The 26,775-nt window shown below is 48.1% G+C and overlaps 2 protein-coding genes across 6 annotated transcripts in view; one reads left to right on the top strand and one right to left on the bottom strand.

The window, feature by feature from the left end:
• Positions 1-304: 304 nt before the first annotated feature.
• MTHFR (methylenetetrahydrofolate reductase) lies at positions 305-11,421 on the bottom strand. Of its 3 annotated transcripts, XM_072884155.1 has the most exons (13): positions 11,312-11,388; positions 10,505-10,561; positions 8,432-8,683; positions 7,051-7,289; positions 6,626-6,736; positions 6,256-6,449; positions 5,520-5,770; positions 4,635-4,769; positions 4,177-4,357; positions 3,620-3,802; positions 2,064-2,165; positions 1,699-1,818; positions 305-1,160 (listed from the first exon to the last, which is right to left on the bottom strand). In XM_072884155.1, the coding sequence occupies exons 3-13, from the start codon at positions 8,671-8,673 to the stop codon at positions 963-965; spliced, it is 1,956 nt and encodes a 651-aa protein (XP_072740256.1). In that variant the 5' UTR covers positions 8,674-8,683; positions 10,505-10,561; positions 11,312-11,388; the 3' UTR covers positions 305-962. The 3 variants fall into 3 exon arrangements, with proteins under 3 accessions (XP_072740256.1, XP_072740254.1, XP_072740257.1); XM_072884153.1 differs by lacking the exon at positions 10,505-10,561 and having other exon boundaries at positions 11,312-11,421; XM_072884156.1 differs by lacking the exons at positions 10,505-10,561; positions 11,312-11,388 and adding an exon at positions 8,269-8,325 and having other exon boundaries at positions 8,432-8,569.
• Positions 11,420-26,775, top strand: part of CLCN6 (chloride voltage-gated channel 6) — a 42,181-nt gene continuing 26,825 nt past the window's right edge. The window contains exons 1-22 of one of the 3 annotated variants that reach the window (XM_072884149.1): positions 11,420-11,627; positions 12,502-12,561; positions 13,638-13,703; positions 14,269-14,334; positions 15,027-15,093; positions 15,492-15,598; positions 15,835-15,961; positions 16,614-16,681; positions 16,790-16,848; positions 17,504-17,636; positions 18,545-18,658; positions 18,917-19,083; positions 19,998-20,124; positions 20,498-20,624; positions 20,966-21,119; positions 21,218-21,377; positions 21,524-21,630; positions 22,264-22,450; positions 23,081-23,238; positions 24,105-24,261; positions 24,981-25,088; positions 25,760-25,885. In XM_072884149.1, coding sequence (XP_072740250.1) covers positions 11,544-11,627; positions 12,502-12,561; positions 13,638-13,703; positions 14,269-14,334; positions 15,027-15,093; positions 15,492-15,598; positions 15,835-15,961; positions 16,614-16,681; positions 16,790-16,848; positions 17,504-17,636; positions 18,545-18,658; positions 18,917-19,083; positions 19,998-20,124; positions 20,498-20,624; positions 20,966-21,119; positions 21,218-21,377; positions 21,524-21,630; positions 22,264-22,450; positions 23,081-23,238; positions 24,105-24,261; positions 24,981-25,088; positions 25,760-25,885 — 2,529 coding nt within the window. In that variant the 5' untranslated portion in view covers positions 11,420-11,543. The other 2 variants (XM_072884148.1, XM_072884150.1) reach the window with 2 other exon arrangements.

Below are 26,775 nucleotides of genomic sequence, written 5' to 3'. Positions count from 1 at the left end.
GAACGATAGGCTATCTTTCCCTACAGGCACTGGAAAAGGACCACCACACCTCCTGTGACCTTGTAGAACTGAGCCAAAGGTGGTAGCTGGTTGCTTTGGTAAAATCTAGGATTTAAGCTTTCTTTGCTCTACCATGAAGCTTTGTCCATACTTTACTTACAGCATATGTTGAAAGTGAAGGCAGAACTGCCCCATAAAAAAATTGGTTTTCTTAAAACTTTCCCTTGTGCTAGGCTGATCAGTTTGCAAACAACATGAGTCTTTGCTACTTACAAAAGTATGGCCTAGTACAAGAGACATTCGTATTTGCATATTTTATTGTACTTAATCTAAGAAATAGTGTGATTCCTACTCAGTTTCATCCAGAAGTAAAATTCACATATTCCTATTAAAAAGAAAACAGGAAATACAATAAAAGGAGAAAAGTTAGGGAGAAAATGTGAACCTTCATCTGGAGTGAGTGCAAAAGAGAGCCTGATATGATCAGTTATAAAGGAGTGCAATGTAAAAGCTACTTGAGCTTCTTTTCAGGGTTGGTAACCACTGAAACATCTCCTTGCATAGGCACTGCTGACAGGAGTGTTTCTGCCCCCAGGGCAGCACTTCTGGCATGGGAAGGTTACCAGAATCTCACTGAGCTTTTTCACATTGATGCACAAAAGTTCTCCTGATACTGTAATCAACATAGCCATGATTAACACCTCTTCATCCTGCAGAGTTGGCCTTCAAGCTCAGCCTAGAGCCTCAGCTTAGAGGTTCAGGTAGTTCTGGCTATTGTTCAGTGAGAAGGGGTCAGGGAGCCTTTTTATTGGGCACAGAAGAGCATGTAGTGTGGGTAGATCAGAGAGCTAGCCTGGTCACTGGGTTTAGGAGTGTATGGTCTACCATCAGCACAAGAGCTGCTTTTTCTCTCCCTGCAGTCAGTGGACGGAAGGAGGAAGTAGGGATTAGAAGAGGAATTCTCACTGCTGAGTCGGAGAGTTCAACAGCTCAAAAGTATCATCCACAACCTGCCAGAGGCAGTTTTCAAGTGGGAAGTCATTGTCCACCAGGTTGACCAAGTAGTAGTTGTCATGGATGTACTGGATGATCATGCGAGAGGGTGACTCCTCTTCATAGAGCTTGGCCCATTGCTCGATCCACAGTGCAAAGGCCTCATCCTGCCAAGGGGAAAAAATAAAAGTTTGTAGTGGTGTAATGCACATGTTGGAGAGCTGCATTTTCATACTACCTTATTTAGGACAACCAGTGTCACACATGCCTAGCCAGCCTGTGGCCTGTTTCTTCTCAGTAAAAACTGCAAGAGCTGAGCAAGGAGCCTCATGCTTTCCAGTCAGTGGGAAGTGCCCTGAACTACTGTCCAGAGCTGGAAGGAGACCCGTCTGCAGTAAAATGGCTCAATACTGCCCCTGTGCGTGTAAGAGGAGGGGAGGGAGAGCTACTGCCCAGAGCTCTGCGGGCCAGTGCAGGGACAGTGGTAGTTCCCCAGCCTCCTGTTAGTGGGCACTTGGTGTCCGTGAAGAGCTCTTGCTGGAGCAAAGTTCTTACACTGAGGGAGCAGGAGGAGCAATATCTGGACCTCTGCAAGCTAATACCACAGCAGTATTCAATTGTGAGAGGTGTCACAGACTAAAAACAAACCAGACTCTGAACTTCCAGGGCATCACAGCAATGTATCCAGCAGGAGGGAGGACTCACCTTCCAGGAGAGGAAGCTTACAGGGTCCACTACAGTGGGCTGGATAATCTCTCTGCCTGGGAAGATGCCCCAGGTGACAGCATTGGGTTGCAGATCTGGAGCATTGGTGATATTCTGGCCCTGCCAAAGGAAGGAAAACCTTTCTGAAGCAACTGCTGGAGGAGGGATTGAGTTGGAACAAGTGCATTTACCCTCTCCTTGTTAAGAGATCAGACAGCTGCTGCACATCACAGCTGACTTGCTTCACTTTCCCTTCCCTTCATCAGCCTTCATGTCCCACTTTGTTCATAGTGATACCTGAATCTTTGATATTTGCCTCTCTCCCAAGGTGGTGACAGGAAAGTGTCTTGTAAACAACAGCCTACCTTGACATTGACAATGTGGTAGTTCACTCGCAACTCGTACTTCTTCAGCACTTTGAGCAGTGCTGTGACGATCTCACTGGAGGTGAAGAACTCTAGGTATGCCTACAGGGAGGGATGGGGAAGGGGAAAGAGGAGTAAGACCCTTAACTCATGGCAGGGCTGGGACAAATACAGGCAACCAAGAGGACAGCTGTGGAGTCTGGGCTGCTTGGAAGCCAGGCAGCGTAAGACTTGTATGTCCATTCCCAGAAATATGTACTACAGAGGAGGCTTGAGCAGAGGGCAGAGTAAATTAGTAAGGGAGCTGGGGGTGGGGATAATAAAAAGTTGCTGAGAGCAGAGGTGACAGCCCAGGAGCAGCCAGCTCAGAAAGCTACAAGCTTCCTGTTTTGCACCCACGTAGACAGGCTGGAACAAGCTCCAGAGAGTGTCACCACAACTGCTGTGCCTGGGAAGCAGTCTGTGCCAGGCAGAGTAGAGTGGGTGGAAGAGGGCCGAGCTTGACCTCTATTCTACATGAATACCCTGTGAACAGCAGTGTCCTGCCAAGGCAGCCCAGTCTGGTGGGAGCAGAAGTCAGGGGTCTCAGCTGGGCTCTCCCAAGCACCCTACCATTCCCTGTCCTCATCTTTTATTCACAATTCTCCCTGTATGCTCATACAACCTAATTCTGTACTTGCTCCGTCTACTGCTGCTCTGTGCTTGGCTGCTCCCAACAACTGCTTCCCCTCCCCCCATTTCCTGGCTATTGTGTGAGATGATGGATTTCCCCTCACCTCGGGGGAATTTTTTCCTTTGAAAACATAACTGCATTTGCCATCTGCTGGTCTCATGGCTTTAGCGGTTTGGATCCCTTTTGAACAAGGCTGCTTTGTTTCCTAGTATGAGCCACTTGCTTGGCATTTACCTTGATGGGAGATTCCTATCACAGCCATTAGTGGCAAGGCTCTAGGGCCTGAAAATGCATGACAGGAGGCGGCAGGCATGGCGGATAAGACTGCTTGCAGGCCAGAGGAGGAACCTGGCAGGTGTCTGAACAGCGCAGCAGTAGTGCTGTGGGGTGGGGGCAATTGGTGGAGAACTCTGTCTTAGAGAAGGACAGATAGGGGAATTTTTAAATGCCCAGTTATTACCATGAGAAGCTGGGTGGTAGAGATACTACCTCATTGATTCTCATTTTATGAAAAACCTAGGTGCTTCCTGCATCACTGAATGGGATCAGATGCAGTGGGCAGGCACATGTTTGTATCTAAAACTTCATAGCCCTGCTCTAGAAAGAGGTTACCAATAATTACTTGCCAAGAGTAAAACCAAGAAACTCTATAGATGTTCAACAGATGTTTTGAAGTGGGGGAAAACAGCTATGAAGTAAGCCATAGAGATGACATAGTCTGTCTCTTAAGACACCAAAGGAGCTTTGCCTCATCTCAGCAAGAGGGCATTAAGATAAGGAGTGGGCAGAAGGATTATCTGGGTGAAAGTCTAGGACCTCCCTACCTAACAGAGTCCAAACTGGGTCATAACTCTTTGCTGCCTAGCCCAGAGTAGTGCAGTACCTTTTGGAAAACATAACCCCCACTGGGCCCCCAGCCTACAATGGGGTCTGTGGATGGTTTGCCATTGATGTTTGGCTGGGAGTTGATGGTCAGGATTCCTCGTCTGTTAACCTTCTCCAGCTGCTCCTTCAGAAGGTTGGTTTCAGTAGCAAGAGGGTCATCGTTCCAAGGCATACACGTAACCTACCGTGAGGAGAAAGGATGGCTCACAATAGATGTAACAACCCTTTGGTTACCATCTGGATGCTGAAGGAACTCAGAAGTGCCCTAATGGTCTCAAACACACCTGCTTCAGGAGAGAATTCTCAGGTTTGGTTTGAGGGGCAGGATATCCTCAACTCCTATCGGTACTGGTCCTGTCATGCTGTAGCAGCTTTTCTTTTACATTGAGCCCTAGCTCTGGCTGCTGGATTCCCTTCAGCCACTATCTCAGCAAGTCCTTTTGGATAGGGAAGTGCCAATTCTTGTTTAGAAGAACAATGTGGTACTGGGAGCAAGAGGGAATATGTGCTATTGTCTGTACCACACTGACCATCCCTTCCTGGGCCATCACTCACCTTGTGCCCGTTCTTGTTGGGTTCTCCAGTGATGTAACATGTGAACACCTCAAAGACACTTTCCTCACCAGTCAGCTCTTCTCCCCACATCTTCAGGAGCTCCTCCCGGGGAGACTTGCTCTTCAGGTAGAAGAGGTAATAGTCCTTCAGTTCCCCAAAGGCTGGAGAGGAGGAGTTACCCCTGTAAGGGGAGCAGACACAGGATTAACGGGCCACTGAGGAAGATGCAGGAAGGCAGCCACCCAAGAAGTATCCAGCAAAATCCACCTGGAGACCGAAAGCCTCAACATCTTGGTGCCATTCTCCTCAACTCATTCAAATCCAAGCAACTGGGGACTGCTTTGTTAAGAAGCCACCTGTTCTGTCAAGCCCAAAGTGTGCCCAGGACACCCGCTAACGACAGAGACCAACGGTGGAACAGGCTTTCATACCACACCTCTACCTCACTGACAGCTTACCATCGGCCATTGGGGAAATCATCCCATTCTTGAGTTCGATAGATGTAACTCTTTGGCCTAGAGGCCCAGAAGATTGGTCGAACATCTTCCACTCTTCTCTTGGGGTGAGCGCTGACTGCCCAGGGCAGAGGCCGCCTGCATGGAAGGAGCAGACATTAACACAGTTCCTCTGCTGACTTTCCACCGGAGGCTGGAAGCCCTTTCCCTGGAGAACTTTGCCTCTGGGGAGAGCAAGTAACAGGGGCTGAGAAGAGTTCTGTTTGTCAAGAAGTAGGACAGAAAACTCTCCTTCCTTTATGGAAAATCTTTTCCCACTCGGTTCCCTCACAGGATGCTCAGTAGGTGTCTATTAAATGGTTAAGTACAGGACTGACACTTGAAATTGGATGAGGTAAGGGAAAAAGCACTGTGTGAAGCTATTTTTAACAAGAAGAAAAAACAGCTATCCATTTTCCTTTGCCTCCTCTTGTCTATGCTGAAACCTGTGGACTCGGAGAGAAGTCCACATTCCCTTTGTCAGCTGCAGAGAACCGTAGAAATCCACAGCAGGAGCTTACATAGCACCTAGCCTGTAAGAGGGGTTGTGACAGACCTCAAAAAACATGTTTCTTCCAAGTGGCAGCTCTAAGAGTTTAGGTTTTTAAAGTTCCAGAACAGGCTACTTTAAAGCCACTTGACTAAAACAAATTCCTCCTTCAGCTGTCCCCGCTATTCCTCCCAGCTTTTGCCAGAGACCTGCAGGAAGGGTGAATTTCTAAATGCAGAAAGGTGCTAAAAAAAAAAAAGCAGAGGAGAGGTGCCAACCCATCCATTGCTTGAGCCTTCAGTAGATGGGATGGATGGATGTGAAAGAGGAACTAACAGAAGCCAGCATATTCTGCTCACCTGGGGTCTTCCTTCCATATGCCCAGGCGCTTAAGGACTTCGGTAGTAGCCACTTCCCGATTGAGGGTGTAAAAATGGAGCCCGTGCACCATGCCACTATCTAACAGCTCCCGGCACATAGACACTGCCAGCTCCACGCCATAGTTCCGGATAGCTGCATCATTGTCCTTGATGGGTTCAATCACATCTTTGATTTCTTGAGGCACTTCCAGCTTGGAGAGCTTCACCAGCTGGCGCAGGGAGTGGTAACCCTGGATGAGGATGCAGGGGATTTTCATTTTTCCAAGGCCCTTTTCTGACATCCCAGTAACACAGGTACTTGGTCTCGATTTTGTGGTAGGAGATTTAGAATTGGGGCTCCTGGATTCTACTCCTAGGCCCCATCTCTAGGATGGTAACGCAGTCCTGGTCATGTCACTTTAGGTGATTTCTTCCCATTTCTTTACTTGTTGCCTGAGCCCAGCATGCTGACAGTGATGACTAACACCTTAGGACTGGTAGACCATTGTCCTTTATAGCCCTTTTTGCCATATGGGCACAGAAAACCTTTTAAGCTTATTGTTACATGCCTAAGAGTTTAACTTGGCAAACCACCTACAGATTTATCACATTTAGCACCCTCACTTCCCAGAAATTTTGTGGAGGATATTTACAGACCTCTCTCAGGCCCTGACCCACAAACACCTAATATCCTGGATCCTTATTCCCTCCCCGAACCAGAATTACTCGATTTCACCTGTATAGGGAAGATGCCAGGAATAATGGGGCAGGTGATGCCAATGGCTTGACAGTCCTTCATGAACTTGAGAAAGGTTTCTGATCTGAAGAAAAGCTGCGTAATGATGAAGTCTGCCCCAGCAAAGACTTTCTCCTTCAGGTGCCTCAGGTCTGCCTCATAGCTCTCTGCTTCAGGATGACCTTTGGGGTAGCCTTTGGGGAAAAGGGGGGAGAAAAGTGAAACCCTGGTGGTCAGGACAACGCACCAGAAATTAGAAAGTAGCCAATCTGATTGTACTGTCACTTACAGCCCAAGTCCAGGGAGGGACTGCTGAGCTGATTTCCCTATCTCGGACCCTACCCCACACTCTGTAATGAAAGACATTTACCTGCCACACAGATGTCAAAGTAATCATCAAATTCATTGCGAATGTGCTTAACCAGGTCAACAGCATAGTTGAAACCATCTACTTCTTCCTCCCATTCCTCACCGACAGGATCTGAAAAGAGAACAAATCCACAGCTCTCTCCAACTGTTTGCTGGACTCAGATCTCCTAGATCTGTAAAAACCTCCTGCTATCAAAAGGAAGACAAAGTTGAAACCCCCAAGTCAGCAGTTTTACCCGTGGACTCCTTTTGTCTACCCTTGAGCCGGAGGGACTGCTAATAAAGGGATCAGGTGAAATGCAGTCTCAACATTTAATTCCTGCAGTGGAAAGAGCCTCTAAATCTTATTTCTCCATTTTTACCCTGGAATTGAACACAATAGCAATACAGCCTCAGCCCTATGCATCATAGGACAAAAGGAATCACCTCCACGCAGTGCCATGATGTTCTTCAACCCAAGCCGCTTGGCCTTCTGCAGATGTCCTGTGATGTCATCCTTGGTCTGATTGCAGCATGTCATGTGCAGGATGGTCTCCAGGCCACAGTAGTTGACTGCAGTGTTGGCAATAATAATGGAAGAGGTCTCCTTGTCAGATCCTGGGTCCCCTGCAGGGTGCCACGTCACGTCAATGAAGAGTGGACCACCTGCTCCCATGCGGTCAAACCTGTGGATTTGAGAGCTGTGTTAGCCTACCAGGTAGCCAACTCCCCTCTCTGTGCCTGGAGTATCTTGCTCACTGCTGGAATGCCAGCAACAGGCAGAGAGAACTTGGATGACAGCAGCAGGAGAGACCAAGAAAAGTGTTGAACTAGGAGTTTAGCAAGTGGGCAATGTAAATAAGGAAAGTCATCCTTTAAGGCTGTATGAGCAAGAGCTTACAATCTCTTTGAAGAAGAGGCAATTTAAGTGTTCTCTGTAGAATAAACTTCCTCCCAGCATGCTCTACTAGAGTAATATGCCTTCCGATAGACAGCAATGCAAGTCCCATTCCTTTTGAGATGGGAGACTATGCTGCAACCCCCTGTTCCCAGCTTTAACTGCAGAGGCCACAAATATGAAAAGATGGAACAGATCTCTGTTGTGTTCCCAAGCATGCCTAACAGAAGGGACAAAGGCTCCCCTAACTTGTGTCTCTCCTGCCCTGGGTTGGAACAGGCGCTTCTGTTTAAAGTAAACCTGGCACTGGCATACAGCAGTTACAAAGAGTTATGAAACTCCCTCTTCTCCTCCAGGTGAGTGAGTACATGGTGGCTCCCAGGGCTCCCCACTGGGCTCCAGGATAACCTTTAGCTCTGCTGAGAACTATCACCTTTTATTTAGCATGTAGATGGGGACACCTATCTCAGAGGCTAAAACTGTAGTCCTCAGTAATACAGAGGCACAAACCATAGCGGCTGGATGATTCTGAAAGCAAGTGGGAGTCTCTGTTCCAGAGACTTTGGCACACTGCCCATCAAGTAATATTTTCTGCTTTTAATAGGTACTTTTCTGCTCTATTGTCCCCCAGCACTCTGCTTCAGCCCCAGAGCATGACAGTGGGGTTGCTCCATCTTCACAGAGCATGGGAGAGGGGAAACAGTCTGGCCCTCAGTAACCCCACCATGACACTTAACTCTTGAGGGCCTCCAAGGAAGACAAGTTACCTGGTGTCCATTACCCTCCTCAGCAGGAAAGCACAGCCCCACTACCTGCTTCGTCACCTGGAAGGGGAGACAGAGCATGGGGCAGAGCCTGCCTCATTAACTATTTCCCAGCCCTCCACCAAAGACACTTCATCTCTCCCCTCTCCCACCCTGCAGCCCTCACCTGGAGATGAGATTGACAGCAGCATTGGCTGTACGTGGAGGGAAGAACTCCAAGGAGAACCACTTGTCTCCAGAGTCCTGCCGCCGGCGCATCTTCTCCCGCAGTCGCTCATGACGGTCAGCATCGAGGACAGGGGTGGAGCAGCGTGAGCTGTCCTTGGAGCCCTCGCTCCCACTACTGCTGCCACCATCAGACTTGGAGCTGGAACTGGCACTGCAGGTATGCTGGGTCTCATTGACCATGGTGAGCTCTCTGGAGGAGGGGAACAGGAGCACAGTGGGTACAAGGCAGGACACAGATCTCAGCAAGAAGCAGTTACAGCTGGGGTGGGCAGCAGATGATGAAAAAGAATGCCTATGCCAAGACCCAACATTAATCATCATCAAGCAGTCCCTTTTGCCAGCCCTCGCTATAAGCTGTAGTGGGGGATCTGGTGAAAACACAATAAAAAGCTTGTGTTTAGATAGTGCTGAGAGAAATAACACAGCAGATGGCTTCATGCCACTTTGATGCAGCTCTTCTGTGCCTGCTGGGTCAAATTTGGCTCTCAGAAGGGTCAGGTCAACATCACTTTTGCCCTGACTACAACTTAGCAAGCCATGATACCCACGATACCCACGTGCATCAGGTGAGGGCCTCTTTGATCTTGTGGCTTTGGGCTGGACATGCCAGCAGTTTGGGGGTTTTTGTGGGTTTTTTTTTGTTTTTTTCTCTCTACAGCAGCTGCTTCTTGGACTGTGTCCATCTTCAGAGTTTCCATTCTGTTTGTTCCCAAAAGGCCATGCTTCTTTACAGCATAGGTAGAACAGCAAGTGCTAATAGGGCAGGTACACAAGAATGCACAAACTATTCCTATGTCAGAAAAAAGTGAAGAATCCCCTCTGATCAGGCCATCCCCACAAATACCATCCTTTGTTTTGTCTTTGCTGGCATCAGACAGTTGCATTTCTAACCATTAGCCTTCTTTCACAAGACACACCATCTCCACAGACAACTGTGTGTGCTGAGCGCACACGCTCAGCTCTTTCCTTTACCAGATACGCTGTTCATGTTGCTTTCCTCACCAATTGTGGCTGCTTGGAAACAAGGTCAGCAGAGACCATCCCCTTCTCCCTGCCTTGCAACACGATCAGCTGTGCTTGCTTGGCTTCACAGAAAGGAAAACAGCACTGCAAGTCAGTGGTACGAGTGGGTCTAGGATGCTCAACTCCCAAAAGTGTTTCACCCTATGCCTTTAATAATTAGGTAGTGATTACAGATAATTAGAGAAGAGCTACCATAAAATTTGGATCTGCATTATTTGCTTATGTACCTGCCAGAACTTAAAATTATCACTGGAAAGCAGCACATTGTCTGAGCGTTCCATAACATCGCAGCCTATTTTGGAGGAAATGGTTGTGTGAGCTAGCGCGCACTTTGTCCTTATCATAAGCTCTGTGGGTTTAGGTCATCCAAGAAGACTTTGAACTCATCTTCTACTGTTTACACTGAGTTGCCAATCAAGGAAAACCCTTTGGGAGAAAGTCTACTTTTACCACCTGGGGACCTCTCCAGCTGGCAGCAGATATGAGAATGGAGCGCAGGCCTTCTGCTGCCAAGAGGAACTGGGAGGGGAGTCTTAAATCTCTTGTGTACCAACATAGCGGGCCATGGTAAAAATCAGTAGCAAAGACCCATTGACAAGTGAAGCAAAAGCAACCGGGTGCACAGTAACAGCCCTGACCAAGCTCTCTCTCAAAGACTTTGCCTGACATCCACGTGGTACTAATCTAGGAGAATTATCCCAAAGCATATGTTGGTGATCAAGCTAGCGGCGCAAAATCACGTGCAGTCAACTCGCAAAATCTCACTTCTAGCAAGCGTGCCACAGCACCGTAGGCAAGTCAAAGGACCTGTGTTTTTCCACTTGAGATTTAACACCCATCACAGGGGAAGGGTTCACATATTAATGTCTCTATAGGATGAGACTTGCTGTTGAGGAAAGGTCCTTATCTTACTGGCAACCTAGAACCACAAAGACAGGAGAAAGACCCCACCTTTGTCTACAAGCAGCATTTGGAACGGTTTCCTTACCATCAGATGCATCACAGATCTGCTGGCAGAAGCTTGCAGTTATTGCAAAAAGATTTTCTAAACAACAAAAACAGTTGCAAAATAAGACAATCTTCAACGCCCATCAGCTCCGTTGGGTCAGCACTCCTGCTCCTCTGTCTCTACAATACTGCAGAGCTCAGAGCAAAGATCTGTGGCCCAGCACACTGATGCTGATCAGCATGGATGTGCCCATTTGCTTCGCTGTAGGGTACTCTTACTGCTTCCAGGCCTGAGCTGACACCCACACACGCAGCGTGGGGGTCTGCATCCTCCTCAGCTTAGTTTTACCACCCAAGCTAAACTCGGCTGCACGGACGTACACTTCACAAGGGACTTGTCCAGGGCCTTGCTGTCCTGGGCCACGGCATCGGGCTGACAGCCCTACGGGGCAGACAAGGGGCCCGCCGCTGGACCTACTGCCTGGCCAGCGGGGCAGCTGATGGGGCAGCGGCACGGCCACGGAAAGGCCGGGGGCGGGGGGGAGCCCGGTACCCCCGCGGGCTGCCGGGGGAGAAGGGGCGCCAGCAGCGCCGGGGGGGGGTCCCTGCTGCCGGGGGGCCCCTGCGCCGCAGCCGGGCTCGGGGCCGGCCAGGCGGGGATCAAGCTGCAGCCCGACCGCTCCTTCATCTCAGCTGAACCCGCCGGGAGCGCGGCTCGGCCCGAAGCGGCCGGCGCGCAGACCGGGCCGCGGACGCAGCGGCAGCCTGGCCCCGCATCGCGACTCGGCCCGCCGCGGGGGCTGCCCAGGCGGCGGGATGGGGCCGCCCTTCCCGGGGCCCCGCTCACCTGCCGGCGGTGCTAGGCGCTGCGCATCGCGGGCGGCCCCATCCCGCGGCGCTTTAAGAGCGGCCGGGGCGGGGCGGTCACGTGGTGCCCCGCGCTTTCCCTTCTCCGACATGGCGCCGCGGCCTCAGCTCCTCCGCGCCGCCCCGGCGGGGGTGGGGCCAGGCGGCGGCCGCGGCGGGGTCACGCGCGGCGCGGCGCGGCGGGTGGGGCCGGGAAGGGGCGGCGGCGGAAGATGGCGGGGTGCGGGTCCGGGCTGTGCTGCTGCTGCTGCCCGCGCTGCTGCGGCGAGCGGGAGAGCCGCACCCCCGAGGAGCTGGTACGGCTGCGGCCCCGCAAGCCCCCCGCCGCCGGCCTCGTGCCTGCCGGCGGCGCCCCGCCACCGGGCCTCGGCCCGGCTCCGCCGCCGCGCCGGCTCTGGGGAGCGCCTGAGGGCGGGCGGCTCTTGGGGGCGTTGAGCGTTGCTATGGCGCTGGGCCCGGCGCCTCAGGGCCCGGTACCTCCGCCCCCGGTGCCGGCGCCTCAGGGCGCGGTACGTCGCCCCGGGTGCCAGCGCACCAGACCGCGCTCGGCCCGGCGCCTCAGGGCGCGGTAGCTCAGCCGTCTCTCGGCCCGGTGCCTCAGCGCGTTCCCGCTCTTTTTCCTCGTGTTGGGCTCGGTACCTCAGCCGCTGCTGCCAGTGCCTCGGCCCGCACTGTCCCGGTACACCAGACAACGTTTGCTTTGACTGGGCCTGGCATCCCAGCCCCTGTGGCCGGTGCCTCAGCCTGCGCTGCTGCCCCTCCCGGGTACAGCATCCCTTGCAGCCATTAGAGGGGAGTGGCTCTGGCAGGGGCTCTCTCCAGCTGCCCGGCATACGGGAATGATATCTGTGCAAGTTTCTTGTCCTGTGCTTCCCTGTAACCTGTTGCTGTGAAGGAAGCTGGGATGTGGGTTTAGTACTCTGCTTTACTATGCTGTGGGGAGCTCCCACGTAGAAGTAATGTGGTGTATTCTTGCTGAGGGGCAGGCTTTAAGGTAAGACCCTATACAGTTATCCCAAAGTAAATGGTGGTCTGGTGATCCATACTCTGACTTTATAAGCGGTAGTGGCATAGGTCTTCCGTAATTTTGGCTTTGTGACGAATGTTCATGCGCACCTGTACGTGCATTAATTCCACTGATAATTTTCCTTTCCCACGTTTGTTTTGCAGACAATCCTAGGAGAAACTCATGAAGAGGAGGATGAGATCCTTCCACGCAAAGACTATGAGGTGGGACGTTAACTGATAACGGCTTGTGACATTAACATGGAAAGAACTGCAGACAGTTTTTGATCTGTTTGAGTTTGTAATGGAGCAGGTACTCAGAATGCATCACTAGTTAGATTGCATTGGCACCAGCAGAAATACCAAGAGTTGCTGCACTTGCAAAGAACTGCTCCTCATCATTATACATTTCTAGGTTAAAGTCCTGTGAGTAGAGCTTGAACATCCTCTGCTTAAGTCAGACTGTTGTTGAGAAAATTCATTTTCAGAGTCTGCTGCATTGTTCCACTTTTTAATGTGAGATTTACAGGCTCGAGTGGTCTTTGTTTCCTCATGACTGTAAAAGCATCTGTAGCTACTTGGTCACTGTTGCCTTACTGCTGTTTCTGATGTCATGCTGGCTCACAGCAGATCTTCCCATCTATCAGATCCTGCTTCTTACAGGAGATTTTTGGTTTTTGCATGTCCGTATGGTAGCCCTGAGCTATTTAGAGCAGTTGCTGTCAGCATGGGTGTCACCAGCTCAGCCTGTAACTGCTTGGCTTGAAAAGGTGAAGTTGATGTAGATAGAAGCTAGTGGTACTTTGTGAGTGCAACTGTGCAACTCTATATTGCTTTTAACTCCCTGCTGTGATAAGCTTAAGAATTGATGCTGTTCATCTGGAGAGGAATTCCTATCTAGTGTTCCTGTTGTAGTGAGAGGTTAAATATAAAGATCTAATGTTATTCCCTGCACTGTCAAATTGGAGGCACTTAAAGAAGTAAAATCTAAATGTGTACAATGTGACTTCTTTAATTTAAAATTGTATTAATCAGTCGTGTTCCTGTTTGGTTCCCTCTCTCTCTCAGCTTGGACAGTGAAATTGTTCTGTTCTTTCACTTCCTGATTCTCAGGGTCTGGCTTTGCTGGAAATATTTAAATGAAGTTGTTTCCAGGAGTTTTTTTTCCTACTGTTGTTTGCAAAACCTACTGTGGGGGTAGTAATGACTTCTGTAATCTTTAATAAGGTCTTCTATCCATAGTTTTTTGCACAACCTGTTGCAGCCGATTCTCTTAAATTGACCTTTTGGCACTCTTTCAGAGCTTGGATTATGATCGCTGTATCAATGACCCATACTTGGAAGTTTTGGAGAGCATGGACAACAAGGTAGGACCTTGTTCTTTCTTTTTCATTAGCTTGAGAGCTAAAACTGTGGAAATTGCCCAGAGAAATTTGCCCAGAGAAGTTGTGGATGCTCCCTCATTGGAAATGTTCAAGGTCAGGTTGGATGGGGCTTTGAGCAACCTGATCTAGTGAAAGAGTCGCTGCCCATGGCAGGAGGGTTGGACTAGATTGTCTCTAAAGGTCCCTTCCAACCTAAACCGTTCTATGATTCTAAATACTCTCTACTGCGGGAAGTTTTGTGGGTTTTTTTTTTTCTTCTTTATGAAAGAAATTCTATATGCTCTCTTGGTTTCTCTATGAAAATAATAGAAATGTGTGGAGATAACTCCCAGCATCTGTTCTGATCCTCAGGTTTAAATTGTATGAGATGTTCAGCACTTTCAGTTCCCTATTTTCAGTTTGCTGTTGTCATCATCTTCTGTTGATCTTCTGTTGATTTTAGCACTCTAGCTGTAGTTGAGCTGTGGAGCCCAAAACTGCCTTTTTCTGATCCCTATTTCTATGTTGCTTTGACTTGGCTTTTTTTTTTAATCCTCTTCCTAAACAGAAAGCCCAGAGATACGAAGCAGTGAAGTGGGTGATGGTTTTTGCTATTGGAGTCTGCACAGGACTGGTAAGGGTCATGCTGTTTGGGGAATGAGGAAAATTCAGGAGACTAAGCAGGGCTAAGTTAGAAGTCAATGGCCGAGGAGTAAAGAGGAGGAAACATTCTCTTTCATGAAGCGGAGAGCTTAGTAGCTGAAGTTGTCTTTTGGGAATTACAGCTAGATTGTTGCTAGATTGTTTTCCAGGAAGCCTTTTTTTCTTTCAGATCTTGCTGTCCTTTCTTTGCAAAGTATTCTGGCAAATTCTGCGTTCAGGAAAACTTGTCCAAAGTGAGCACGTCATAAAAAAGGAGGCCAATTTACAGTTGAACTGTTTTTTTTTTAACGTTTGGCAGTACTAGTTTCACTGCATGTGCTTTCTAGAGTGTTTGAAAATTAGCTTTGCTGACTGTATGCCTCAGATAAACATCAGCTTTCCTCTGTACCTTGAAGCATGTTGTGGGTGTTAAAAACGCTACCAGAGTAGTACTCTGAAATGCATCTCTTCAGGAATAATTCTAAGATGGATCTGTCCCGGTGAGAACGAGGGAGGCAGCAAATCTGAGCTTCTGAAGTTACTTTACTCTGAACAATGCTTCTTTTGCCTTTTCCATTCCCTGTCCTCCCATGTGTGCGTACTTCTGGTAGGACTTACTAGAGGGTGGTCTTTGTTACTTGTAATTTGTAATTTCTGATGGCAGATCTGTCTTCTTTTTCATAGGTGGGCCTCTTTGTGGATTTCTTCGTACGGCTCTTTACCCAGCTCAAGTTCCGGGTGGTACAAAGCTGTATCTTTTACCTAGTGTATGGGTTCCTGTTAGACTCAAGTGACCTTTTCCTTTCTGTTGCCATGTTTTGCTCAGAACAGCTGACTCTGACTTCTGCCATCAGTCATGTTGTTAATGATTAATCAAGTTTTCAACTTGCCTATGTTATTCAGCCCTTGAAAACAAGAAATGGTTCCAGTATCATGTACATGTGCAAAGGCTAATCCCTGAAAGAATGAGTGGTTTCCCTTCCTTGTAGCTCAGTCTTGAGCTCTGAAAAGGAGGCCTGGCTTCCTGATGGGCTGTCATCTGCCCTGGCTGGATTAGGAAGCGCAGGCTTGGCTCCTGATGCCAGTGGGACACCCTGTGATTGTGTGTTGTGGGGGGAACATTGTTGTTTTCCTTGACCATCCCTGCAGCGGTGGAAGAATGCACTGAGAAAGGCTGTCTTGCCTTGTCCTTGCTGGAGCTGCTGGGGTTCAACCTGACGTTTGTTTTTCTTGCCAGTCTTCTGGTCCTGATCCAAGTAAGACTTAAGTGCACTGCTGCTCCTTACACAGCCTCCCTTTGCTCTCACACCAAGTCCTGGGTATGAAGTTTCCTTCTTGCTGAAAGCGCTTTCTGCCCCAAGACATCAAACTAGCTTCACAGTGCTAATTGATTTAGCTAAGTAGGGTCTCTTGGTCCCTTGCTGTGCTGATGAGATATTGTTGGTCAGCTATGAAATCGATGCAGCACAGTGCTGGTGTTTCTCTTCTGCAGCCTGTAGCAGCTGGATCAGGAATTCCTGAAATTAAGTGCTACCTCAACGGGGTAAAGGTTCCAGGGGTTGTGCGTCTCCGGACGGTGGTGTGCAAAGCTATGGGAGTGCTCTTCAGTGTGGCAGGAGGTAAGAAGGGCTGTGGTGTCTTGGTCTTGTTGGGGTAAGGAATCACTGAAGCAGGAAGAATGCTGTCCCTGCTGTACATAGGGCACAAAAGGCTTCTCCTGCCTTTCCAGTAAAATTATTTTGATGGTCTGGAGCAGAGTAATGAGCCCTGAATGCATATATAGAGTAGAAAATAAACAGAAGGGTCAGGGCTGTTGGGGGAACAGGTACTTTTCTGGGTGGGCTAGTCAGAAGTGGCTCTTCGTGGCTTGGTCCGAGAGGGAGACCTGACAATTCTCCAGAACACATTGTCTAGAGCAGCCTGAAGGAGGCTATGGCAGCAGGGCAGAGTAACTTGGCAGCAGGGCAGAGTAACTTGGCAGCAGGGCAGAGTAACTTGGAGAGTTCAGAGTCCTTGTAACAGCTGTCTTTGAATGGTTCCACCCACTTGGAGTGCCAAGTCTGTGCAAGTCTTCACAAACATTTGGGGGATTGAGGGGGCAGGGGTCAGCACCTTCCTTCATCTTGAGGGGAGAGAGAGAGGAGCTGCAGGCTTGGCACAGGGGACTGTGCCATGGCATGGGAGCGGTGAGGTGAGCTGATGTGTCCTGGCATCGTCAGCAAGGGAGAGGGGTGGGGGGAGTGTGTTGCCTCATCAGTCCTGTTTTTCCAGGTCTTTTTGTCGGGAAGGAGGGTCCAATGATTCACAGTGGTGCTGTCGTGGGTGCGGGTTTGCCACAGGTTAGTGCTGGCCTGGGTCGCTGGCCTGGTCACACCACTGCTTTGTAAGAGTACTGTGAGGAGTAAGCTTCCATCTCATATGTTTCTAAATCTTTACTTTGTTTGTAGTTCCAGAGCATCTCTTTGAGGAAGATCCAATTTAACTTTCCCTATTTCCGCAGTGACAGGTACTGTACCCAGGATGTGGAGGAGGGGAGAGGAGGATGAGTGAGCAGACTTCCTTGGGAGAAGGGTGGCGGGCTGGAATGAATCAGTTGCTTTTTCAGTTTCTCTCTAGTGTCCTGCAGTTTCATTCTGCAGCAAGACAACACCAGGACTTGACTCTTCCATGCTGCTCAGCTCTGGTCTCCATGTCCATTGATGTTTTCTTGTGCTATCCAGCAAATCTTTACCCATTTAAAATGTTTAATCTGAATGGTTAAATGGCTTCATTGTTGGCAACAAACTCAGTTACTCACCCCTTATGACCAAGATATACTCCAGAGAAGGTGGTCCACCTGAATGTGAACAAAATCTTGCCCTTCCCTCTCTGTAGTTCTTCCAAGTGATGCTGGAGCCCCATGGTTTGGGATGGTTCCTCATATACTGGGCAGTTGTGTAGTGCCAGAGTTTTGCTCTGTATTGGTGCTCTAGAGAAAGCATGATGCTGCAACGACTTGCTAAATAAATGATGTTCCCTGCCATGGCCAGCACTTCTCCCAGCTGTCACTCCTGCATCCCTGGGATATATCCATAAATGGGAATGGTCTCTTACTTTGCAAAGCGTAAGCACCTCCAGAGCTCTGCTTTGTTAAACTGAGATTGTTTTCCTCTTCATTTCAGGGATAAAAGGGATTTTGTATCTGCTGGAGCTGCTGCAGGGGTTGCGGCTGCCTTTGGAGCCCCAATTGGGGGCACTCTTTTCAGCTTGGAAGAAGGTTCCTCCTTCTGGAACCAGGGACTTACATGGAAAGTGGTGAGTAATGACTCTGGCTCTTTCTGTGTGTCTCTTCCTTGAGCTGGACCTTTGGGAGGGCTTGTCCATGAGGGCATTCAGATTATCCCGTGTCTCCTCCTGAGCTCCCCTGGCAGGAGAGAGATTGCCTGCTCTGAGTGCTCCAGAATTGCTACAGATCAAGCGCAGAGATGAGTCTGGTACGATCTGGAACTATGGGGCAACTCTGTAGGCAGCAGATTTAGTGTACCTGGGAGAGAAAGGGCTTTTGTGCCTGGGCTCTTTGCAGTCCGATCCTTTGGGAGCAGACAGGGTAGGCAGGTGCTGGATTTCTTTCTGCTTTTCTCTGCCTTGGGGAGCTATATTGCAGCAATGCTGCGTGCCTTCAGGTTGCCAGTTTCTCTGCCTCTAGTGCCTATTTTCATGAAGTTGACAGTATTTTAAAAATGTATTGGATTTCATGATATTTTTTGCATTTTTATGCCAAACGTCCTGTTGATGGGATTCGGTTAGTCTGCTCTTTCTCAGTGGGCCTAAAAAGAGGCAGGGGATTTGCCAAGGTAGCAACTCTCTCAGAGCCAATAAAGACCTCAATTCCAACTCTAAACAAGCTGTGTTAGTGCCTTGTAATTGATTTGCAACTGCAAATTAGCATTGTCTGACAAAAAAAAAAAAGGAGCTTTTGCTGGAAGAACTACTAGGTGAAATTCCTAACTTGTGCAGCAAACCAAATCAGGTTACTATGGTAGTTCATTCTAGCCCTGGTCTCTTTTGCAGCAGGGAATGGGTGTTAAACCTCTGTAGGGCTATTTTCCTAAAGCTTGAGAAGGCTCTGAGGTTCTCTTCCCCAGGCGTAAGTCTCAAGGAAGATCTGACTGTGCCAATCTCAGTTTTGGGAGTGTTTAGTTCTTCTTTTTTTACCTCCTCAGCTTTTCTGTTCCATGGCTGCCACCTTCACCCTGAATTTTTTCCGCTCTGGGATCCAGTTTGGAAGTTGGGGGTCTTTCCAACTCCCTGGGCTGTTGAACTTTGGGGAGTTTAAGGTAAGATTTAGTGCTGTTATTTCCCCCCTCTCCCCCGCTTCAGTCTCTTGTCAATTCAGTGTTTCTTTCTGGGTTTTTCAATACATGCTTCTATTTCAGAGAAGGGCAGTTGATGTTTAGCTGCAATACATTGACAGCCTAAGGCAGAATTGTTTCCCTTTGGTCATAGCTGCTGAAAGTCTGCTGTGGAGACAGAATCGTTGGTAGGAAACTGCAGCAACTACTTTAATGCTTTTTTTTATGCTTTTCTGCATGTAGTGCTCCGAGTCTGATAAGAAGTGCCACCTCTGGACAGCTGTGGACTTGGGTTTCTTCATTCTGATGGGGATTGTAGGAGGCCTTCTTGGAGCCACCTTCAACTGCCTGAACAAGAGACTTGCAAAGTACCGCATGCGGAACGTGCATCCCAAGCCAAAGCTGGTCAGGTATTTGTGCTCTCTTGAGTTTGTGCAGGGATCTCTGATCTGTGTTCAGTGTCCCAAAGCAAAAGCATCAATCTAGAAGACCCAGTGAGAGGGACTGGAGGAAATCCCAGACCTATTATTTTTGAAATCACAAAATGAAGCCTCCATAGAACTTAAAAGTGAACACCAGAAACCAGATGTTACAGTCCCTCTGCATTTTTGTAATTACTCTGGTGGTACAGAGAGCTGCAACCCCCCTTACAAGGGCTATGAAGGGAGCTCTTGGTTCAGCTATAAAGGCTATAACTGAACAAACCAGAGCTTTGTCTTCATGCGGTATTTTTTTATGTCTTGTCCAAACAGATGTGGAAGGAATAGCTGATTCCACTCTTTTTTTAAATTATTATCTTGGTTAATTAAATCCACAACTGAGATAATATCTGTGCTATTTAGAGAGGGAATTGCCATGTAATTCTGGAAAATAGCTGTTTGTTTGCTCTAGACAATTCCTATATAAGAAGCCCAGGTTTAAAAAAAAAAAGTGTACTTCAGCAGTTAGAAAAGAGATTATGAGAGACTATGCATCGATCTGTCCAGTCCTGTCTAGACTTTTACCCTGTAAGGATCTACAGAACATCGTTCCCATGTGAACAGTCTCATCACTGAACCCTTCCCTGTGGCTTTTTATACGTGACTACTATGTGTTCTCTGGGCAGAAATAGCTCCTTTTTGGGGCAGGCAATTAAGAAGGAGAGTTAATACAATCCCTGGCAGCCAAGTCATAGTTCAGCTTGACTGGCAGCGTCCCCTGCTTCTGATGTTAAGCTGTGCTGACTGCATCTTCTTGCAACCTTATCGAAGTCGTGTGCAGAGCTGGGACTGGGTTACAGGGCTGAGTGGGGCTTCAGTGTATGGTTTCTATTGTGTATTTGCAGGGTCTTGGAGAGCCTGCTGGTGTCGTTGACTACCACGGTCGTGGTCTTTGTAGCCTCCATGGTTCTGGGGGAGTGCCGGCAGATCTCTTCCACCAGTCATAGTGGCAATGACACTCTGAGCCTGCAGGTGAGGGATCTTATGTGAAGATTATGTGTTCCCATCATATTGTTCACCCTCCAGATAAGCACAGGCACATAATGAGCTTTTGACAGCGTGCAGTACATAACAGAACTTCAGCAGAAGCCTACGGACAGTTGCAGGAGTTTAGGGTAATAATGAAAGCTGCCCTTTGTGCTTTCGTACTTTGGTGAAGCAGCTCAAGCTGTGAATCAGGGAGCCTATGATGTTGCAGGCCCCATCTCTGCTATTGATGTTTGGTCTGAACTTCCTAAAGTGTAGGCTGGCAGCCTTCTACAGAAGGGTTACTCCCATTCTGCACAAAGGCTAATGTAGGAGAGAATGAATTTTAACTGTTCATGTCTTTTGTGTCCTGCGTTAGGGTGTGTCAGAGGATGTGAATTCCAGCATCAAAACTTTTTTCTGCCCGAACGAAACCTACAATGACATGGCCACACTCTTCTTCAACCCTCAGGAGTCAGCTATCTTGCAGCTCTTCCACCAGGATGGTGAGTAGCTAAGAGACAGTGCCCCATCCCATTCTTAGGCTTCAGAGCTTCACCTTGCTTGAAAAAGCCTTGTCATAAGAACCACAAGGCTAAGAACATCTTCAGGCCATCATGGCTCTGAGGGACTGCTAGTACAACAGCTGAAAGCCTCCTCCATGGGAAGAAAGCCTGCTTTTCCTCTCTTTTTCACTTATTCATTGTCTTCATGTGTGTTTGGACTGGGAGACTAAGTAGCTGTTGTGAGATGAGCCAGCTGTGAGCTGAGGGGTGGATGGTGCAAGACTACTGTCTTTGTCTGACAGAGCTGTGTCCCTTTAGTCATGATTCTTCTTGTGTTGCAGGTACTTTCAGCCCAGTCACACTGTCCTTGTTCTTCCTTCTCTATTTCTTACTCTCCTGCTGGACATACGGGATCTCTGTGCCCAGTGGTCTTTTTGTGCCATCACTGCTTTGTGGGGCTGCCTTTGGACGCCTGGTCGCCAACCTCCTCAAAAGGTGCATTGAGTGTGCGTACGTGTGTGAGAGATGTGCTGCAGACACACTGAGCTCTTGGTCAGGTTATTCTAATCTCCAGGCTCTGTGTTTCACCCTAGCTACATTGGTCTGGATCACATCTACTCAGGAACCTTTGCACTGATTGGGGCAGCAGCGTTCCTGGGAGGAGTGGTCCGCATGACAATTAGCTTGACCGTCATCCTAATTGAATCCACCAACGAGATCACCTATGGGCTCCCAATAATGATCACCCTCATGGTGAGTGCACGGTCTTAGTTCTGGCTTCTTGCAGACTGCTCGAACATCTGCTGGCCCTGAATCTCTTGTTCCTTCCAGGGCTGTGATAAGCCAAGGAATCTTGTACTTGGAGCAACAACTCAGTAGACCTTCCATTTGCTCTGCAGGTAGCCAAATGGACGGGAGACTTTTTCAACAAAGGCATCTATGACATCCACGTGAACTTGCGAGGAGTGCCTCTTCTGGAGTGGGAAACAGAGGTGGAAATGGATAAGTAAGGCTGCTCCTCTTGGCAGGGCTGTGGGCTAGAGTTTGTGGTGGGGTTCTTGCTCAGAAAGAAAAGCTGTAATGCAGGGAGATGATGCTTTATCTCCAAGGAACCTGGTTGCTCTGAGAGGAACAGCTGTGAGGAGGACTGCTGTGAGAGGAGTTGGGAGTTGGGCATCAGGCCTGCGACAGGAAAGGGGTGCCGGAGCCCTTTCAGAGGAGGGGTGGACAGGTGGAAATCTGAGGAGCAGATTTGTGAGGTTCAGTAAGAACTCTGTGAAGATGTTTCGCTGGACTTTGCTTTTTGCAGAATTTAATCTTCTTCCCACCTCTCCTCTTTTCCCTGTAGTGTTTAAACACTTTTTACGTTATAAGTTGGAACCTTTTTCCTTGCCTATAGTGCATCATTGATGCAATGTTATGTTAAAAAATAAAAATAAAAATAAAAAAATCAATTGTACCAGCATGGCTAATAATGCAGTGAAGGTGAGCACCCAGGTACAAGGAGCTGGCAGAGCTAAACTGCAGCAGACTCCTTCAGGATCTCATTTTGGGACTGGTTTGTTTCCTTGTTTGTCCATCACCAGCCTTCTGTCACTGACGTGATGCATGCAGCAAACTTGTATTTCTGTTTCCTCAGACTACGAGCCAGTGACATCATGGAACCCAACTTGACATATGTCTACCCACACACCAGGATCCAGTCCCTTGTTAGCATCCTGCGCACAACTGTCCATCATGCCTTCCCTGTAGTGACTGAGAACCGAGGCAATGAGAGGGAGTTCATGAAGGGAAATCAACTGATAAGTAACAATATCAAATTCAAGGTAAGAAGTTGCTTGTTTGATAAGTTGAAGGATAAAGAGCTTTGTTTTGCAGGTGGAAGGCCCTTTCTTTTGTGATCTAGGCTTTTGTCAGTGCAGAATTCAGGTCAGAGACAAGCACCTACTGCAATACAAAATTTTCAAGGCCTCAATTTTATTCCATTCTCTGGGTCATGGTAAAGGCGGAAGAGTGGGCTGCATTCCTAGAGGCAAAAGTTAAAAGGACTTAGTAACCTCTTTAGGATAGACATGGAAAAAGTTTGGATTTGGCACTGAAGTACTGAAACTACCATTGAGATCAGTAGCAGGTGCCTAAATGCTCCTCTGCTTTGTAGGAGGGGTAGTGGGGCAGATGCTTTAGTCTCTTGGGAAACTTAAAATTTAAGGTCAGAATGAATAATGAACGTGCTTGTGGCATACTTGTGCTCTAGCAAAAAAGGGTGCCTGAGTTCCTAAACTCCAGGTTCTCTGTCCAAGGAGAGTACAGTCCTATTCTTACAAGTACTGCAGGAGCACTGAGTAAGGAAAACCTTGTCTGGTGACGTAAAGCTACGATAAAATAGTTCATAGTCGCTCTTGGATAACTGTTGACCTGCTTGGGGAGGGTATCTGAAAATTGTTTGTTGTGTCCAGAAATCTAGCATCCTCACCCGTGCTGGAGAGCAGCGCAAGCGTAGTCAGTCCATGAAATCCTACCCTTCAAGTGAATTGCGTAACATGTGTGATGAGCACATAGCAACGGAGGAGCCACCAGAAAAGGAGGATCTGCTGCAACAGATGCTAGAGAGAAGGTGAGATCCTGGTAGGCACAAACGTATGGAAACAGGGTGTTTCCATATGTTGAGATGTGTTGTTATGCTTCATACAGTCCCTGTCATTCCATATGTCAGAGGAAACAGTGGTAGTATCCATGTTTTGGGAGAAGTGACTTGTCGGGTCTCATCAGCCAGTGCTGGGGCTCACACCTGTGACCAAGTCCTAGGCTGATGGCTTGATGGTGTCCAACCTGTTAACTTAAATTTCCTTCAAACACCTATCCAGAAATATTTCCTAGACAGGATGGAATACCTGGGGAAATAGCTTGTCTGTAAAAATCGATGCCTGCTTGTCTGCAAAAACCAGCTTGCAAAGCTCACTTCTTGTCGGCTCTGCAAAGCGTACTTCTCCCAAGAGAAGAGCTAATGACTTGGTGCCATAATACTGACACCACCTTTCTGGGAACTGGGCTGAGTCACCACGCTTGTATTGCAGTTGCTTCCAAGCAGAAGACCAGTATAGTGAATCAGTTTCTGACCTAGTGATTGTGACTCTTATGAGTGGAGTCCTGACCCTGATATTTTGCCAGATGCTTCAGCTTTTATTAGAATCTGAAGAACTTGGCACTGAAAATTGCTTTAGTAGCAAGTGATTTGAAATTGAGGGTTAGGAGACTGTCTCCATTCTGCTGCTGCTGTCATATGCTGCCCATGGCAATGACTCTTGACCCCTCTCTGCTGTTTTGTTTAGTGGAGGAAACTCTTGCTTGTCTCTTGCTAGAGTCCCTGAAATGTTCAGGAGAAGGTTGCCAAGAGCTGAAACAGCTGTTGTTGTTTTGGAGGCGGGGGTATGTGTCTCTCCTTAAGTTCATGCAACTTATAATATGTTAAATCTGTCACAGATATACTCCCTACCCCAACCTGTACCCTGACCAGTCTCCCAGTGAAGAGTGGACCATGGAGGAACGCTTCAGACCTTTGACCTTCCATGGCTTGATCTTGCGCTCACAGCTCGTCACCCTCCTTGTCAGGGGTGTTTGTTACTCCGAGAGCCAGTCGGTGAGTCTTCCTAGCCAGGAATTGTAGCAGAGACATCCCTACCCTCTCAGCTGAGAAGCTGGGAACAATATTTATGGGCTGCCAAAAAGAATTTACCTATTTTTACACTTTAAGGCATCTGTGTTTTAAAATCTGCAGAAGGATAATGTGAATTCTCCCTTGCAGCTCTAGAATAAAAAGAATTTAATTTCTGTTTACGCACCCCCAGGAAAAGAGGACAGCTACTGTTTAAAAAAATAAACCGACAGACCCATTTGTTCCATGAAGGTGCAATCCTGTCAGAACTGGAGAACGGGGGACAGATATTAAATACAAATAGAGCAACCAGTAGTGTATACTGTGTGTTTTTACTGCTGCGTACTGAGGTCTTAGCAGGAGAGTGTCAGCTGTATCACTGAGATCAGCATGAGCATTTGTGTTTGAGGCCCATCTTCCACACGGCTGACTTGCTGCTGCCCTCCAGTGTTGAGCGTAGATCTGTCAGAGGTTGGAGAGCAGATCCGTTGCTCTCTCAGCTAAACGCCTGTATAGGTTTGGACTTGCACTGCTGCATTCTGAGATGAGCTGCTAGGAGTACCTCTGCAGATGTTGTATGTGTGGGCATGGAAGGAGGAGATCTGGGTGAGCAATTGGGAGGCACCGCTTGCTGTGCTGCTTGCAGCCCATGTACTGTCTGGCATGGTGACACATCAGTTCAGTGGGATTTGTTTTAATTGCAGAGTGCAAGTCAGCCTCGTCTGTCCCATGCAGAGATGTCAGAGGATTACCCCCGATATCCAGATATCCATGACCTGGACCTCACATTGCTGAACCCTCGCATGATAGTGGTAAGAGATACCCTGCAGTGTGACAGTGTTTCCTGATATATGTTTAGGACTGTCCCAGGCCTTTAAAAAAAGCTGAGAGCATGTCTAAGTCCACCCTTGGGTGCAGGGACCAACATTCTGTACTTCTCATGCATTCAGTCAGCCTTGTCTGCATGTGGAAATCAAGCCTGACACCTGCTATGAGGTAACATTGCACACAGGTGCTTTACTTTCAGAATAAGATGTTGCCTGTCTAGTTTAACTTCCTTCTAGATTAGACTCCTGCCCGAGTGAGATTGGACAGGCAAACTGCTGATATCTGTTTGGAACTCTGTGTGCTCGCGGCTCAGTCAGTGGCAGGCCTGTCATTGTCTTTGTGACAGGAAGGTTGGTGTCTAGGCCAAAGTGCTTTTTTAATATACATTCTTATTTTCATGGACCTGCATTTATCCTGCTCAGAGGCTTTCTGCAGCATTAGGCTCTTAAGATCATGGGTTACAGCGTTCAAACAAACTGTGACAAATTCAGGTTCCTGAAATAATTTCATATTTGTGGGGAAATAGAAGATGCCCACAGTCCAATACCCTGTCCAGAGATCAGAGCATTGGAGGAGTTGTAGGAATTGCTTGTTAGTGATTCCCAGAGATAGTGAAATTCCTCTTGTAAATAATATAATTGTTTTTCTTTCTTAGGATGTCACCCCATACATGAACCCATCACCCTTTGCTGTCTCTCCAAATACTCATGTGTCACAAGTCTTCAACCTGTTTAGGACAATGGGACTCAGACATTTACCGGTTGTGAACGCAGTTGGAGAGGTGAGTCCTTGTCTCCATTTTGTCTTGGCTGAGCAAGGAAGCCACTGTGTTTTTTGCAATGCTTTCCACCTTTGGGAGAATTAAGATCTCTTTAAATATCAAACAGAAATGCTTTAAAGAGATCAGAATGTGATCTTCTTAAGGCCCTGAAGCATTGTTGATTACTGAGACTTTGTTACCAACTTCTGTGTCCAGGCCTGCTTCCTGCTTTCCCTGCAAAGGGCAGAACATGCAGACTTTCACCTGCCTCAGGTTGGCAGCATGACTGTTTCGTACCTGTTGAGAGGCCTTGAGCTCATCAGAGGCTACTAATTTGGCTTCCTCTTTGACAGCTTTATTCAAGGCCAAGGGCAGAATTTCCTGTATGTTGGGGCAGGAGGTTTTTCTGCTGGAAGGGAATTTGCATTCCGTTCTTACTCAAAGGAGCAGCAAAATAAAGGAGTCTTTGAATGGTTTATGCTTGATTCACTGTGTTTGTCTCTTTGCCATCTACAATGCTCAGGAATAGTCAGTAGGTGTCAGTAACTTCCTATAAACATAATGAGAAACTATTTCCCTTAAGCCTGAACTGGTCTGTCCCTATGAGACAGCAGTGGTTTTTCTGCCTCTTGGGGTTCCTAATAGCTACTCTGCAGAGCCCGTTGGTTGAAAACAAGAGGTGTTGATTTGTTCCATATTTAGTACAAGGTGCTCTTGCAGTACTAGAGAGCAGCCTAGTTCTAAAGTCTTTCAAAGTGTAAAATCACTGAGGTGTTTCATCAGCTGAAATGTGTGGTTTGACTGTTTCCCCAGCAGGCTGGGAAAGGGTCCCTTTCGTGACCTGCCAGCTAGTGATGCCCAGTGTGCAGTCACCACTTAGTCTTTACTGTTTCTCTGTTTTGGTCTCTAGA

The sequence above is a fragment of the Ciconia boyciana genome, chromosome 19 (genome assembly GCF_034638445.1).
Source record: "Ciconia boyciana chromosome 19, ASM3463844v1, whole genome shotgun sequence".
Lineage (NCBI taxonomy): Eukaryota > Metazoa > Chordata > Aves > Ciconiiformes > Ciconiidae > Ciconia > Ciconia boyciana.
The sequence above is the reverse complement of the archived record's forward strand: the minus strand, read 5'-3'. Positions and strand labels throughout refer to the sequence as shown.

Bases quoted from the DNA above. Each gene is read 5' to 3' on its own strand.
- MTHFR (XM_072884153.1), bottom strand. From the start codon at position 8,673: ATGGTCAATGAGACCCAGCATACCTGCAGTGCCAGTTCCAGCTCCAAG. The intron at 6,450-6,625 runs GTAAATGTCTTT...TTTTCCCCAAAG, and splicing joins CTTTGACATCTGTGTGGCAG to GCTACCCCAAAGGTCATCCT. The intron at 4,770-5,519 runs GTGAGCAGAATA...CCTTCCATGCAG, and splicing joins ATATGGAAGGAAGACCCCAG to GCGGCCTCTGCCCTGGGCAG.